This window comes from Haliotis asinina, chromosome 4, assembly GCF_037392515.1.
Source record: "Haliotis asinina isolate JCU_RB_2024 chromosome 4, JCU_Hal_asi_v2, whole genome shotgun sequence".
NCBI classification, from domain to species: domain Eukaryota; kingdom Metazoa; phylum Mollusca; class Gastropoda; order Lepetellida; family Haliotidae; genus Haliotis; species Haliotis asinina.
This window is the reverse complement of record NC_090283.1, coordinates 55996685-56014208: the sequence shown is the minus strand read 5'-3', so window position 1 is coordinate 56014208 and position 17524 is coordinate 55996685. Positions and strand designations below refer to the sequence as shown.

Here is a 17524-nt window from a genome sequence, read left to right as displayed (position 1 = left end):
ACAAAATACAGTTGTTTAACAAATATAGGTCTCTCGAAGACATGGACGTTTCTGAAAACGTCCATTCTAGGGCACATAGCTTGTCGCCCTCCAAAAGAGTGCGGTGTAGATCCCCAATAAATCCCCCCAAAAGATAGTTTATTCCAATAATATTGTTCAGTGGAACTGCAGAGGATTGAGGACTAATTTACATGAATTACAACTATTAGTCCAAGATTTTACACCTTCAGCGATATGTCTCCAAGAGACATATTTAAAACAAACAGATATATTTGACCTTCGTCATTTTAATGCCTATCATTGTTTTTCACCTCCGGGTGATAGGGCCACTGGAGGATCACCCATTGTAGTCAGACAAAACGTGATTCAAAGCCCTGTTTCACTTAATACTAATATGCAGGCTGTTGCAGTGAGAATTACTTTACATGTAGCGTTTACGCTATGCTCACTCTATATTTCGCCGTCTTCGGCGTTTGCCAAAACCGATTTTCAAGCTCTATATGATCAGCTCCCGAAGCCCTGTATAATAATGGGAGATTTAAATGGGCACAACCCACTCTGGGGTAGTGTAACAACAAACAGTAAAGGTAAATTGTTGGAGGAATTTTGTTCTGACAATGATTTATGTATTTATAATGATGGTTCCAACACATATTTACACCCTGGTACATGGACTTATTCTGCTCTCGACTTGTCACTGACAAATTCAGAACTACTAAATGAATTCGAATGGTCAGTCCACGATGACCTGTGTGGAAGTGACCATTTTCCTACTATATTAAAAGTTGTAACTCCATCTGATGTTCCTCCATCATCAAGGCGGAATTTTAAAAAGGCTAACTGGCCTTTATATGAAACACTGTGTGCTTAAACCGGAACGTTTTATTGACGTTCCTAATGCTATTACATGCTTTTCTGATAAACTGAATTCCATAGCTGATGAGTGTATACCAAAGTCCTCTGTAGTTCCACACATAAGAAAACCATGGTTCACCGATGAATGCAAACAAGCTAGGAAGGCAAGGAAAAAAGCAGAACATTATTTCCGTCGCCATCCCATGGTACATAATTTAAATAAATTTAAAATTTTAAATGCTAAAGCACGGCGTACTTTTAAACAGAACAAACGCCAATCTTGGCAAAATTATGTATCCAAAATAAATTCTCGGACACCCATGTCCAAGGTATGGAACATGGTCCAGAAAATCAAAGGTAAAGGTACTAAATCTACTGTCCATCATCTTAAACATGGAGATCAGTTACTTACTGATAAATCAGATATCGCAAATAAACTGGGCGAAACCCTCGCTAAACATTCTTCCTCTTCTAACTATTTACCTCAATTCCAGCAGTATCAAAAACAACAAGAAAGGAAAACTATTACTTTCAACTCCGATAATGGGGAAGATTATAACGAAACTTTTTCTATTCATGAACTCCATACTGCTCTTGCTCAAGCTCATGACACTGCTACAGGAGCTGATAACATACATTATCAACTCCTGAAGCATTTACCAGAATCCTGCCTTGAAACTCTTCTAAATATTTTTGATGATATTTGGAAATCGGGTAACTTTCCTCCTTCATGGCGTGACGCCATAGTAGTACCAATACCTAAACCTGGACGTGATCATACGGACCCGTCCAATTATCGACCTATTTCACTAACTGGCTGTGTTTGCAAGACCATGGAACGCATGATAAATAATCGACTTGTTGGGTACTTGGAAACAAATAATCTCATAACTGATATACAATGTGGTTTCCATAAAAAACAGAAGTACTGTCGACCACTTAGTGCGTTTAGAATCATTTGTTAAAAACGCACTAATTAATAAACAACATGCTTTGTCTATCTTTTTTGATCTAGAAAAAGCATATGACATTAACATTAACATTAACTTCGTTTAAAAAATCAGAAACTAATGATTACAGTATAAACAAGAATATAATCAATTAAAACATAAATATAGCAATTATAAATCCTTATTTACAGATGGGTCCAAGGACGGTGGCGCAGTGGCTTGTGCCACTGTCATTGGATCCAGAACAATATCTTCTAGATTACCAGCCAACAGTTCTATTTTTACAGCTGAAGCTAATGCCATACTAACGGCTCTTAAATATCTTCAAAGACACCCTAAAGATAAACACTATATAATCTATTCCGACTCTCTTTCTTGCCTTCAAGCCATTAAAAATATTTCTTGTAAACATCCACTTTTAATTGAAATAATTGAACTGTATAATGATCTTGCTACTGGCCAATACGACATCGTCTTCTGTTGGTTACCCAGCCACGTGGGCATTTCTGGGAACACATTGGCTGACCTTACTGCTAAGGCGGCACTCAACAAATCTGTGACAGCACTTCTTATTCCATACACTGATTATAAAGCTATCATTAGGTCTTACATCCGTGATCTGATGCAGAAGAAGTGGGACACTCAAGTAGGTATCAACAAATTACATGAAATAAAACCCTACATTGGTTACACCTACTTGGGTTGTCAGTCCAGATTTGAAGAGGTCATCATGCGACGATGTCGTATTGGCCACACACGATATACACATGAATATTTGCTGAAAGGTGAAGATCCTCCGTTTTGTATCCCTTGTGATGAAAGAATCACAGTCAAGCATGTCTTGCTTGACTGTGTGGAATATTCCATCACAAGGGATAACTTTTTTAAATCAAGAACTATGAAGGATCCTTTTAGTAATGTTAGTGCTCATTTAATCATTGCATTTTTAAAAGAATTAGACCTGTTACATGACTTGTAAATAGATTACTATTTTATAATTGGAAGTTGAATTAACAACTTAAGATTGTTAGTGGCTGTATCCTCGAAGGGGGTTGAAGTACCGTAAAATTATTGTCCTCCTGAGAGGGTACGTAAGTCCCAAAACAGTATAAGTCAGATTTAATCTTCCACTTTTTTAATCGTAGAAAATGTGTCATTTTAAATTGTGGCTAATCTTGCATACAGTCGCCAGCAGCTGAGGGGATGGTGTAAACCCAGCTAGGGATCATGCAGGTAGCAAACGTACTGTAAGTCCTCATGGCCCCTAGTATGGTGACCTACCTTCAGTTGTTGGCGATCTATAGCCTGTTTTTATGTTGTATTGTCCGAATAGTGATATTACTTTTAACTTTCCACACTAGTTTTAATCCCAGTTGTGATATTCTAGTTGTTTTACTGTCCCTCGTTGACAGGTTTTTATAGTATCCATATATTTCATTTCAGTATTTAACGTTCTGAGATATTGCCGATGAGACGTTAAATATTAACTCACTCACTCACTCACTACTGAGACAAACAAACGTAGTGTCAAAGTTATTTCTACAACCCGTGGTGTGTGTCACGTGACAGCTTTGCCGGGGTGTACGGTTCGTACACCATGGCAAATCCGCCTACATAGTTCCGCATGCTTTGGTTATTGACCAATCCGAATTCGACAAATTTATCTTAAGGATAATAAGCTGTCATATCTCAATTGCCAAAATCGATGTTCATGGTTTTGATCACTGTATTTTCTCATTCAGACGCGTTTATTTAGAGACCGTCGCCAAATAACTGGAACGCGTTATAAAACTAAACTCACTCACCTACTCAGCATTTCATCTGATGTCTTTCCATAAAGGCAAACATCTTTGTTTTTGTCTCAATTCCTAAATAATGTGTCCACATCTGAAGTATTGTTAACTGAAAACTAAATATATGACTATGTATTCTTGTTGACAGCTAACAAACACCTTTACTGTGAACGACATCATTTAAGAGCGGCTGCATAGGAAGGTGCCCTGGTGATTTTACATTTGTCCATCCTTCCGTGTCATCTGCCTGTGACATTCGGTATTTATCATTTCAGTTCATTACACAAACAGATGATCAGTGAGGACCCTGATCTATACACATTTGGCTAATTGAAACAGAGGTCGCTCATCAGCAGAAAGCATTTACTTCTAACAGTCAAAAGACACTCTCGCATCACAATGTGCGTGCAGTAGTCAGCTCTCAGCCAGAAACAGTCAAGTTGTCAAATTTCATCAATCTACAACAGTCAGCAGTTCTCAGCCAGAAACAGATAGTAGTCAGACATCAGTCCTCAGACGTCCGAAGTCAGCAGACAGGCATCGTCATCGTTAATCGTGATCAGCTGACAGTCAGTCGTATTCAGTGCAGAGTGCGTCAGAAGTAACCATGGATGTGACTGATATGGCCACAAACACAACTGACACTGATCAAAACTGGACTCAGTCTACAAACATCTCTAACGGAACAACCTTGATAACAACCGACCAGACATTTACCTACCTGATGATTAAAGCTTGCCTTATACCCTTCATTCTAACCAGCAACGTGCTCATAATTGGGGCCGTGATCTTCTCCCAGTCTTTAAGAAAACCCATCTACGTCTTGGTCTCAAGCCTGGCCATCGGTGACTTTGCTGTGGGCGCTGTGGTCCTTCCTTATGATCTGTTGCACGGCTTAGTTCCTGGGTTGAAGAATTTAGAAATGACGTGTATATTTAAGGTGTGGATATGGACCTCTGGACTAGCTGTGTCCATTACTCACCTGTTTGTCATTGCACTTGAGCGTCTTCTAGCTGTTCGCTTTCCCTTTCTCTACAGAACATCGTACACAATGTCCAAGTGTGTATTGGTTGCTGTTTGCGTTTGGACGGTGTCATTCGCCATAGGAAGTGGTGCCCTTTCTCTTAAGAATTGGAATCAGGAGAAAGGTTGTGTTTTACGAGACATGTTGATGTCTCCGTTTGGGAAGTTCCTCACTATCTACCAAGTCGTGTTAATCCTTTCTACATTCTCTGTTTACATGCATTTGTTTTACGTGATCCGGCAGAGTTCGAAAAGACGGGCAGAGATGACGAGTGCAAGACTGAAAGCTGAACACAGACAATCCATTCTATCGTTCCTGGTGTTTTTCTTGTTTGTTGTGTTCTGGGTACCAGTAGCATTGAACGGAGTAGTGTCCAGGCTCCTTCGAATAACAGACAGGTCACTCTCACGGCCTGTCGCCATCTTTGCGATGTCAAATTCTTTCGTCAACTTCATCGTGTACGGTCTGAAGAACGACGAGATGCGGATGGCGTGGAAGAAAATGTTTCATTGCAGACAAGCACAAGCACAAGCACAAGCACAAGCACAAGCACAAGCACAAGCTGAAGACGCTCCACCACCCCACATTCCTGCTGTGTCTCACAGCAGTACGTCTGTCGGGAAAACTGCATCTACTACATCAACATCCGTTTCCTTGGTTACATTGGAGGCAGGTAACGTGCAAGAAGTAAAATGACTACAACTTTATAAGCAAAAACTTGTCGACAACACTAAGTCAAAATCTGTATACATTCAATGACTGATATTTAGTTCTCAAAAACACATGTTGCTTGTGTGATGAGTTTAGTGGGAGTACGCTGTAAAACCGGTACTCGATAAAATTGTGTCAAATTTATTCACGGGGTAACATGGACTTCAGACAGAGAACTGTATTGATATTAATATTTTATTCTTCCTATTATTATTAATAATTATCATCAAAAGAGATGGATCTTCCATCGCCGTTGCAGATAACATGGACGAGACAATGTCTGTGTAAATATTATGTGTTTGGTAATTGTAAGTCAATTTTGGTTTCAGACAGGCGAGTGAAGGTACATTATCTTACCTCACACATGAATGTCGCTTTCTGATTGGCTAAGCGCCCTTGTATTATTTTTCAGTGTACCACGATTACAGACGATGTATTTTTTTCAATGTACACAGCTGAAAATGCCGAACTCATTTGGTTCTTCATGGAAGTACTTCATTATCTCGAATAACATTGAATCACGCATGATACATGGAAATTACCTGGAGTATCTGGTACATGTTGCTGTCATGTTTGTTATTGCTACAGTTAGTTTGAATCTGTTTATCTGTTAGTATATATGTTATAATAAGTAATAGTTGAAAAGAATAAATTCTTATGAATTAAGTCTTTTCTTTTCATTATCTGTTGTCTGTTTTGGCTGTTGTTGATATTGGCTTTATTGCCTAACTGTGGTACTCCATACTACGAGGCTGTACCAGTGCTTCAAACAGTTCAGAATTAAAATTCAGGTGTTCGGTAAGATAAATACGTTGTTCTCTCAGACTGGTACCTCAGGGTCCATGGGTTCATGGACCCTCGAGGTTTGTTTATGTTCCCTGCGGGACCATTAAACAACTTAAAATGTTTGCGACCTTTGTAGAATATACTAGTGTGCATTATTTAGTTAACATGAAATGAAATTCAGCACATCATTTCTTCTCTCGTTGAATCCAAGAATAATGTTTGCGTTAAATTTCAAATGGGTGTCTGTTTCATTTTCTCTCCACACTGAATAGATCTTGCGACAGCTCTTGCCTACCGCTCCATGATCCTCATAATTGTACATTATATGTTTTCCATAGATTAATTACGATATCTGTGTTCAGTTGGTTACTTTTATTGCTTTCTTGTGTAGAAGCCTATTGTAAAATACGCTACATCTTTCTCAAAGTAGTACTTCCAAAATTAGAAGGAATAAAAGGTAAATTTTTCTGAATATCAATTTCGAACAAAGTCTGTTTTGAATATTTCAGTGAACATGATACTCCTGTACATTCGTGGAAATTTGTTTTAACCCAGACTAATAACTACGAATTCAGTATAAGAAGGAAATGTGCTTTTAGGAAGTCATTTATCGTTCACATTTTACATATCCGTTATTGGGTTTGTCACTGCTGTTGCCCATAAGTATTGTATGCTGAGATGCTGGTCATTTTCATATTCACTTTGCCCTTGTAATTCGGACCAGCCTTCAAATACATCTATCCAGAATGGGCTGAGGAGTTTTCGAATGTTATGTGTCTTCAGATACATGCTAGTGTTGTCCAACTGCGTAGATCGATGGTAATGATGTCAGTCACTGTATTGTCTGGTCCAGACCTGATTGTTTGCATACCGCCGTCTTATAGCTGGAATATTGCTAAGTGCGGAGTAAAACTATACGCACTCGTTCACACATGGGGGTTAAATTTCAAGTTTCGTCCTTACACACATGAATAGTAGTTAAAAGTAGGAATCTTCCTTTCTGTATACCTTGTGATGGGAGACTCACAATCAAACATATTTTGCTGAGTAGATTTCTCTCTCACAACGGATCTATAATTTCATTCCACTGCTTTAAAAGATATTATTAGTGATGTAGATACTCATTTTATTCGTAGTCTGGGGGAAAATGAACTGATAGATAAATCGTGAAATCGATAACTGTTTCAGATTTAGATTAATATCATGATCAACTAAGAACATAAATAACAGTGTCACTAAGAGAGTTAAAGTAGTGTAAATGCATTGCCCTTCTTTCCGTGAAACATGAGTCCATTGTTGATCAAAGTATATAAAATATTTTGTTTAGCGTTTCACATTTATGATCAGTATAGCAAAAATCTCACATTTGTGACAGTATAGCATGGATCTCACATTTATGACCAGTTTAGCAAGGATGTCACATTTGTGATCAATATAGAACGATAACGATGTCAAGAATACACTTCCAGCTGTATTTCAGCATTTGAATGCGAACCGTGTTTTAAGAGAAAGCCGCGCACTTAAAACATGTACATATATCATCAGGAATGACCCGGCAGTTTATCATTTTTACGACCACATGTGTGGATCCTGCATCTGATGTTTGTTACTGCAGGTTCTCATCAACAAGCACAGGTTAACACATCAACAAGCACGGGTTAACACATCAACAAGCACGGGTTAACACATCAACAAGCACGGGTTAACACATCAACAAGCACGGGTTAACACATCAACAAGCACGGGTTAACACATCAACAAGCAAGGGTTAACACATCAACAAGCACGGGTTAACACATCAACAAGCACGGGTTAACACATCAACAAGCACGGGTTAACACATCAACAAGCACGGGTTAACACATCAACAAGCATGGGTTAACACATCAACAAGCATGGGTTAACACATCAACAAGCACGGGTTAACACATCAACAAGCATGGGTTAACACATCAACAAGCATGGGTTAACCCCACTGATCGTGTGGGCTAGGGTCCGAGGTTTCATCATGCATCTAGTCACCTTTATGGACATGACACAGATATTTCATAATTCCTTAAAGTACTGTCGTAACTGGCGATTTGGGTGTTAGCAAACCCTATTACCAGTTACCTGTTACGACGGCCGCTCTGCCTTGTCGGGGGTGATATAAGCTCTGGTTGTATACTCGCTTGGTCCGTCCCGGCTGCTACATCTAGGAATGAGTGGTCTGACGACCGTGACTCCTAACTAACACATAGCATTCATGTACTGGTCCTCTGGCATAACAGGAATCACCCAACACAAGGTTCTATACTCACATAGGTTTACTCGATCCTTTTCTTCATTACACAATATCGTGACTTGGACAGGATGGAGCACGTTATGTCCCAACTATGGAAATGTACAATCCTAGCGTTCGAACATTCTGCCAAATCTGTAATATGCGCTCGCGCTGCTTTTGGTGCTGACGGGATCTTTTTAAGGTGGTAGAACCTGCTCCAACCTTGTCACATGACCCTATTCAATCCCTCTGATTTGTTAAAAGTTACATCATTCCATGGTCTCACGTATGCCTCGTGATCGGGAAAATTCCATTAATTCCCATTAGTGAATCATCCTTGATAAAACTATTTTATTCAATTACTGACATATTCTCCTTTCCCGACGACTGGGTATTAATCTTATCTCTAGAAATAGAAACTCCAATGTCAATGTTCTGTACTACACTATTCATCATGGATGCAATTTTGACCTTATAACACTACACTACACGTACCAAGTTAGACATTGATTCTCTAATCAACAGATGAACATGGAAATTTCCGGAAATGAAAGGGTCTAAATGTTTTGACGTTGATTATCTCAGATTTTGAAGATAATTATCTGATAGAATACAGTCTACAAGGTCACGTACAAGGTCAGCATGTATCTATACTCGTGGCAGTTAGTGATATTAGTTTTACGACTTAAAGCAATATCCAGCAACACCGGAAATGGGTTTCACACATTGCGCCCGTGTGGGAATCGAACCCGGGTCTTCGACATGGAGAGATGACGTTGTAACCACTAGGCTGCCCCATTGCCCTAAAATAGTGATGTACGCAAGGGCCCCCATTCTCGATACGTTCGTAGCCCTAAGAAGTCCTAACTTTGACTGTAGTCAGTGTGTAAATAAAAAAGCTTAAGAAGTTCGGAAGGCTAGGAAGGTTTCGAGAATAACTAGCCAGGACCATAACCATGCAGCTCAGGAACATCATTTCCTTTGATGGTTGGGTCGTAGACTCAAAAGTAACATTGAACATTGTGAACTATGTCACATCGAGGTGTTCACATCTAACAGTATCAGAACTACACAAGACTACAGCGAGTTCATCTTGACCCGAGCTACTCTCTTGACCCGGGAGGTGAAATGGCACACACTGCAGGTCGAGCTCCTTTATTAAGTAGGGGAACAGAGGATCACATTAATGCTGCGTCCGTGCGAAACATGCATACATCGATTCGTTACAGACCTTTGCCCCGGGAAACCAACACTGAAGAAACAATAATTTCATCTTTTATTTGACTTGTGTATGCAGTCACATGCTCTCTGGTTTGGGGCCCGTGAAGGTCTCGGGGTAGACTAGGCCTTCAGCAACCCATGCTTGCCATAAAAGGCGACTTTGCTTGTCGTAAGAGGCGACTAACGGGATCGGGGGGTCAGGCTCGCTGACTTGGTTGACACATGTCATCAGTTCCCAAATGCGCAGATCGATGCTCATGTTGTTGATCACTGGATTGTCTGGTCCAAACTCGATTATTTACAGACTGCCGCCATATAGCTGGAATATTGCTGAGTGCGGCGTAAAGCTAAACTCACTCACTCACTCTCTGGTTTGGTTTACTAACGTTACAACGTACAGCCGTCAGTTACTTTCACAATCTGCTTCGGTCTCGCTGTCATTTTCTACCATCTGTAGCTTCTTTTTTGAAGAAAGGTAGGACATTGCTGACGATTCCCTGACACTGAGATGCCAAACGGCGACCTTGTGTCGGCTCTTCGGGCATGTTGGCTCTCAACTGAGAAAGGTGCATTCCTTCATAATATGAGACACAACCATGCATTGCGTGACAGTGTCAGGTCAAACGGAATAAGCTGTAGAAAAGACGACTCATTGACTTAAATCTCACAAGATCGAGTTTTCAACCCCCGCGTACATGGATCCACGAACTGTAGACCCACTCTAATTATCCTCAGTAATGTTACATAGCTGGAGTCGTATCCCAGTTGTGTAGATCGATGTTCATGCTGTTGATCCATGGGTTGTCTGGTCCAGACTCAATTACTTACAGACCGTCGCCGTATAGCTGGAATTTTCTTGTGTGCGGTGTAAAACTAAACTCAATCTCTCACACATGCATGCAGCATGATGGTAAACGTCAGAGGATTCACTTTCAAGTTTCGTCTTATAACGGAAATTATATCCAGCTCATTCTACTCACTCACTCATACACTCACACACGCACAAATACCAGCAAATCATACAGCAACCTACGATGAGACGGCAAATGCTATGGTAATGCAGATGAATCGGTTTTACTTCACAAACAAAACGTCACGTGGTCCACGATCGAGAATACTTTCAGAGTGTTCAAACACAGTAGTGAGTGAGTGAGTGAGTGAGTGAGTGAGTGAGTGAGTGAGTGAGTGAGTGAGTGAGTGAGTGAGTGAGTGAGTGAGTGAGTGAGTGAGTGAGTGAGTGAGTGAGTGAGTGACATGGGTTTACGCCGCTTTCAGTAATATCATATAACAATATATAACAAGATTATCAGTGACCACAGAAAGAGTGCTGAGGCCAATCAGCATACCCTGCTTTTCCGGCAGACATACACTGTGTCTCAATTTGACGTGGGCCATCACTGTAATTCCCTGATGAAGTATGTTGTAAATCCAATAAGTAACACACTTTATTTTCCTATAAATAACCAACAAAACAGCATCCTGTCATGTTGACAATGTTCCGTCTAGATTCACCGTTGTTTGGAACAGACTTATTCCTGCCGTCGACATGGAACTTAGCAAGAAACATGCACCTGAAACCATAGAAATAACATTATACTTTGTCTGGACTGATTTCGTGAATTTTCCCGTTACAATAACTAGGAATAGGAATCTTTTATTCTAGGGTAACATTATTTGGTTTCATTTGATTTTATCAAGCAACTTCAAATTGCTCCAAACGTACTACTTCAACTACGTGAAAACATTGGCGCAGCGTACCATCATCTTTGTACTGTTCAGTATGATTTGCATCTGATATTTAACCATCATCTTTGTACTGTTCAGTATGATTTGCATCTGATATTTAACCATCATCTTTGTACTGTTCAGTATGATTTGCATGTGATATTTAACCATCATCTTTGTACTGTTCAGTATGATTTGCATATGATATTTAACCATCATCTTATGTATTTTGACATATGTTATTGTGAATCATACCTCCCAAGACGAACGTGTAATCATACACTTGTGTGACGTCATAAATAAAGCCTGAAAAAAAACATAAAGATCATTAACACCAATTATTTGTATCATATATTTCGGTCAAAAGAATTTTCACATTTGATAATTGGATCTGATGCAGAGATCTCCAAGATTGAAAACAGCCACCGAGACGCGGCTATCATGTCGTCCAACTTGAGTCCCATAGTTAACATATCGTCATCTAATAACTATTTTTTCATGTTTGGCAACTTTGAAATATTGGTGCATCTTAGTACATATGTGAACATTAAGATTGTCTTGTACTTTTAACATACAATTCAGCAAATGTCCAATTCAACCTACATCACGTTTTCTTAGTATTGGTGTCATTTGTCGTGGCCTGAACAGTAAACCTTATCCCATTTATCAAACTATGTACAGTTTATCAACATAAGAATTTCACTGGGCACGTAATTTCATATTAAGCTGACAGAGAGACTGAATGCACCTCGTTCAGCGAATTGTGAACAGTAAATGATATTCAGTGATCTAAATTTCATCTGATTAGTAAAAAATATGCATGTCTCTCAAACTTACTTGCAATGACTGGTCCCAAGAGATATCCAATTCCACAAGAGAAATACACTATTCCAAAACCAATGGCAACATCAGACAAACTGGTAAGTTGTATAGTTAATGGTCCCATCAAAGAATTTGTTCCATGGCTATACAAGCCATACAATAATGCAAACACCATCTGGCTGTGATATGTACTGGAAAATAGGGGGAAGAAGATGGTGACGAGTCCCGTGACACCAGCAATCCCAAACTGAAGCAACTTGTATTCCGTAGTGGGGCTGGAAGCCATGAGACCGATGAGAACCCTCGTGAAGATGCCACCGGCTCCCATTGCACTTAGCAGACTTGCTGCCTGTGTTGGCGAACTGCCTTTAGTTTCTGCATATTTCGGAAGATGGAATATACATGCAGCATCACCCATCGACCAGAACAAGATTGCAAAGTTGTACAAAAGAAAATCCATTTTTGTGACTAGTTTAAACAAGCGTCCTATATTACAGCATTGTAGTTTCGGTTCCTCGCTAGTTTCTGTTCGAGGTGTGATGTCCTCTGAGAGAGATGGAATTGCTGTTTGATATGTGCTGGCATCATTCATGTAGTGTATACCAGCAACTGGTGTATCACCTTTCAGACAGATGTCATCAGAGTGTTGACTTGATGCATCTTTGGCTGATACACCATCTTCGTCTTGGTGGACGACTTTGAAAGATTCGTTGGAAGTTATTGATGGTTTTCGCAGTAAGGATGCCGCAATTGACATATGGAATGAAATGGCCCCCATTATCAACAAAGTTCCATGCAGGTTATATTGGTCCAGAAGGTATATAGTGAGTGGACCTGCTATGAAGAGCCCCAGTGCACCTCCCGCCATGCACACACCATAAGCTGCTGGCCTCCTCTTTTCGAAGTAGTGGCCAGGGACCACGACCACCACGTGTCCACAAAGGGATAATCCAAAGCCTAAAAAGGCGAAATATTATAAATCAGGTTGCGAATACATATTGCTTTACCTCGCAGTCTGCACTATTCCACCGATTAAGAATTAATTCACTCAACGCTGGTAATACATGTGATTAACAAGAAGGTTTTGTTTGCTGTTTAACACAGAACTCAGGAATATTCTAGCTATATGTTGTGCTGTTAATAGAAGTATTATCTGATACTTCACTATTCTATGTCAATGACACCTGCAAAATAACAGATATGGTATATTATTATGCAGCCATGGCCATGATGATCCATGGTCCACCATCATGTAAGTCAACAGACATCTATATTGAATAGACTACAAGAGCTAAGAGCGTCAATCTGCTGTGTAAAGTAATTCCTGTCATGGCGTTCACACAATATCCATTAAATATGGTTATATCCCTGACACACAATTCCCAGCAATAAGTCTCTTAAACATACAGATGCCCATTCTGTTTCTCCAAGCGTCTCACTACGCAACGGACTGAATGCCTTACAAAGACATTGTAAGTCTGTCACCTACCCAGCAGAACCTTACATTGTTGCTTAACGCCATACTCAGTAATATTCAATCTATATGAATTCACAATGCCATTTAGAAAGTGAATGTAACACATGCTATATTTAGGATTACACTTTCTCAGTAAAGTACAGATTTTAGAACTTTTGTTCGGCTGAGTGCCAGCGTCTATGCTTTATCTTTAGATACCAACGTATATATTCCAAGCATTAGTGCTAGGATGCATATGTGATATGGGAACATTATGTACATATACTGGAAACTATGTCGATATTAATATGATTGTACTCAATGCCGCAAATGTTCCCAGCAAAATTTAGTGTATTCATCAGGTGTGTGGTGGCGATTATATTCCTTAATCGGATGGTATGGGTTTGAATCCAGTGACCATATATATCTTGGTGTCGGTTCACATGGAATGCCTCATACTGCCTCATGTCTAATACATTCTAGAAATGCGAGATTCATAATTTTATTATTGAGGTAATTATTTGGAATTCGCAATTATCACTAGGGCTTACCTGATATAAATCCGTATGTAATCAACAGTCCAGCTACTGTCCGACAAAACGAAGCGACTGTCATGCCGAGTAACACCAACATTGCGCCACCAAATGTTGTCAATTTGGAACCGACACAATGTTGAATGAGACCCGACACAGGACCTGGAAGAAGAACATATTTGAAGGGGATAACACTTTGATTAAGCATACGTACATACATACGTCGGTTGACGTCATTATCATTACGCTCTGTACATCGAATCAGATCCATGAAGACCCAGTTAGGATTGGCCTTGCTTGTGAGAAGCCACTGATCGGATCGTGTGGTCAGTCTTGCTAACTTGATTGACACATGTCATCGTTTCCCTCTTGCATTTATCGATGCTTACACTGGTTATCACTGGATTGTCTGCTCGAGACTCGATTATTTATTGACCGACACCATATAACTGAGGTGTAGCGTTAGACAACAAACAGACACACCTGTAATAAGATAATCCAACAATTTTAATAACTTACACAAAGGACAGGGACGCTACATGTTAGTAAATGTAAACACATATCCTCGCGTAAAGAGGGATCTAATGAAATGCAATAATGCTCATTTCAATTCCTTGCCTCTACAGAATTATTCATTTGATGGGCGAAATGAATGAATACGAATGAGTATGAAAAAGAAAAGAATGAATACGAATGATTATGAAATATGTTTGCAGTCATGCGTGATTTAGTCATCATAATGAATATATTTCGTTATTCTTTCCGCATCAGCATTTGGTTACATGAGTGCAATGTAATTTATGATATCAATCATATGTTGCTGTGTTGAATGTTCTATATGAAATGTCATGTCTGCTGTTTCTGTGAGTGATGGGTTGTTGCATAAATATGTCGAGGTTTACATCTAAATCCTACCTAAAAGCGTGAATGTGCCACTCTGACATGATTCAATCCATGACGTCTTGGTGATGTCATTCTCCACCTCTTCCATGATAGCGATGTTAATGACACCTGATGAACACAACGAAAGCCACCATAAGCTGAATGCTGAGTGCTGCACTTAGGGCAACCCATGCATAACCATGGTCGATGTCGTTCTTGTGCGCCATCCTTCCCGGGATCAGGGAATCGCAGCCTGTGTATAGAAGCAATGCACATAATCAAAATGGAGTCGTTTGTTCAGAAATATGAACCCAGGACACGTTTACAGTCAGTGTGTATGAAACATGTATTTCCTACACGTTTTTCAACTCATAATTTCCATTTACAATTCGATACAGCCTGACCCTGTCTCTCGCCAGGTCATCTGTTGAAGAGATAGAGCTTGTGAAGCATCGAATGGAAATGATCTGACGATGATGTATTTCGCTGCCACGTTTCAGCACGTGATTGCTTGCTAGTACTTGTCTTATGATAACATAGTAAATATAATCCGACTTCAAAGGTGACAAAGATCGCGTATTTGGAGAATATCCGTCCTGGCTGACGTGCTGACGTGCTGACGTACTGACGTATTGGATTTGACCCATCCATGATGTATTATGGCGTGAAGCTCATGAAATGATAGTCTGCACCCTGCCTCTCTAGGGTCATCCTTGTTAAACACCACGTTTCTGTAAAACAATATTATATTTTGTTGAGGCGTCAGCCCCCCCCCCCCCCCCCCCCTCCTGACAATAATAGTCATAAGGGCCGTATTCTATATGCACATTCGTATCGAATGTCTTACCCCGTTGCTGCTTTTTCCACTGCACAACCAGGTCCCAAGGACCGTTTTCTAGATGCACATTCGTGTCGAATGCCCTCTCTCTTTGCTGCTAATTCTACAGCACAACTAAAAGCTTTGCACCACTCTGACAAAGGTCACATGAGCGTGGCCTGCATTTGACGTTGTGATGAAAATAGCCCAACACGGTTAGCTTTGATACATGCTGCAGGTGAGTAGTCGAGGACAATGGAGTAACGAGATGACAGGGTTAGGGTTGAAGAGTTCTTTGCCAGCTGCTGGTGTGACGGTGACACGCATAACAGAGGTCGCCTGGGCATATATCAGGTCGCCTGTGCATACCTCGTCCGAAACACTGTATGCAGCTAGATCAGTTATGATATCAAACCTTCAGCATGGGATATAAATATTCAGGTCCAATGTATACCTCCTTGTCAAAGGCCTTGGTGAAATGGACTTTGCAGAATTTGATTGGCCACTGTGTCAGTCTGCAATCATATATTTACGTTCACCTCATAAATATAATGTATACAGCTGCAGACTGTTACGAGGGATGGCATTGAATATCCATGTCCAATATATACCCCTTTCGCTTTTTAAAGAAAAATGCTGGTAACTGATTCGTCAGCATCTTAATCCTTTCCTGGGGTTTCACTAAAATCGTCGTAAGTTTGCTTCAGTCTGGTCTTTCATCCTGCGCTGATGAGATACACCATGACCTAAACGAAAACACGCAGATGTTACCGTGTTTGTCAACACTGAGCAGGGAGTTATAGCTTGATTTTTTTAACCTGCTTTTAAACTTCAAGCATTATATAGTTAGCAGTAACGCTCTGTTTGCTGTGTCGCTCTGTTCTCTGGTGTCCACAGTTTTGACTGAGTGAGTGAGTTGGACTTTGCGCCACATTTTGCAATATCAAGGATTTGGGCACTAATATGACTTACATGTATAGTGCCCAGTGTGGGAAGTATGACAAGAGAGCGTCTTGGGGGTATCCTAAATTTCTAAATCTAAATTTAAATTTTGGCGTTCCCAAAACACCTCACAATGGGGTTAATCTACACAAAGAACTTTGTTAAGTATCCCATGACATATCTCAAGACTGAATAAGCCCCGATCGTAACCCTTTGGAGCATATCTGGGACAAAATTGGTCCTCATGGGCTACAAAACGACCCTCCTGTACAGAACCCCGTCCAATTGGAAGCTGCTTTGCATGAGGAATGGCGTAGACTGCCCCTTAAGAGGTCTAGGAGACTGACAGGGTAAGAAGGAGGAGGAGAGTGTTGGCTGCCATACAGCCACAGGGAGTTTACACTTGGTGTGGATACTGAATCGTGTTAGACATGCAAATTGACATTTCGAATGTTCACAACCACCAATACATTGATTCTTAAACATTCCAGGGCCATACGTGTACAGACATGGTTTTGTATGAAAACGAGACACGGTGTTGTTTTTATTTCAAATGAGCAGTTATCATCATAAATTTACTTGACACAGACACAGTGTTGTGAGGCGTGGTTAGCAATGCCTGGCATTATATAATGTGGATAGTTGTTCCTGGTTTCAAACAATGTGGGTAGTAGTTGTGGGTAGTAGTGTCTCGTGTTATATAATGTGGCTGTTAGTGTCTGTGCTATACGATGTGGGTTGTCG

At 40.2% G+C, this 17524-nt stretch overlaps 2 protein-coding genes across 2 annotated transcripts; one reads left to right on the top strand and one right to left on the bottom strand.

Annotated features, from left to right (window-relative positions):
• Nucleotides 1-4205: 4205 nt before the first annotated feature.
• Nucleotides 4206-5318, top strand: LOC137281024 (adenosine receptor A3-like). Its single transcript, XM_067812183.1, has one exon. The coding sequence runs from the start codon at nt 4206-4208 to the stop codon at nt 5316-5318; it is 1113 nt and encodes a 370-aa protein (XP_067668284.1).
• Nucleotides 5319-11030: 5712 nt separating this feature from the next.
• On the bottom strand, nt 11031-15647 carry LOC137282603 (monocarboxylate transporter 12-like). The gene is made up of 5 exons (XM_067814377.1): nt 15055-15647; nt 14158-14301; nt 12166-13107; nt 11584-11634; nt 11031-11174 (listed from the first exon to the last, which is right to left on the bottom strand). Exons 1-5 carry the CDS (start codon nt 15128-15130, stop codon nt 11086-11088), a joined length of 1302 nt encoding a protein of 433 aa, XP_067670478.1. The 5' UTR covers nt 15131-15647; the 3' UTR covers nt 11031-11085.
• Nucleotides 15648-17524: the final 1877 nt, after the last annotated feature.

Bases quoted from the DNA above. Each gene is read 5' to 3' on its own strand.
- LOC137281024 (XM_067812183.1), top strand. From the start codon at position 4,206: ATGGATGTGACTGATATGGCCACAAACACAACTGACACTGATCAAAAC.
- LOC137282603 (XM_067814377.1), bottom strand. From the start codon at position 15,130: ATGGAAGAGGTGGAGAATGACATCACCAAGACGTCATGGATTGAATCA. The intron at 14,302-15,054 runs GTAGGATTTAGA...TTCTTCTTCCAG, and splicing joins TGGCACATTCACGCTTTTAG to GTCCTGTGTCGGGTCTCATT. The intron at 11,175-11,583 runs GTATGATTCACA...CTATGGTTTCAG, and splicing joins TTACACGTTCGTCTTGGGAG to GTGCATGTTTCTTGCTAAGT.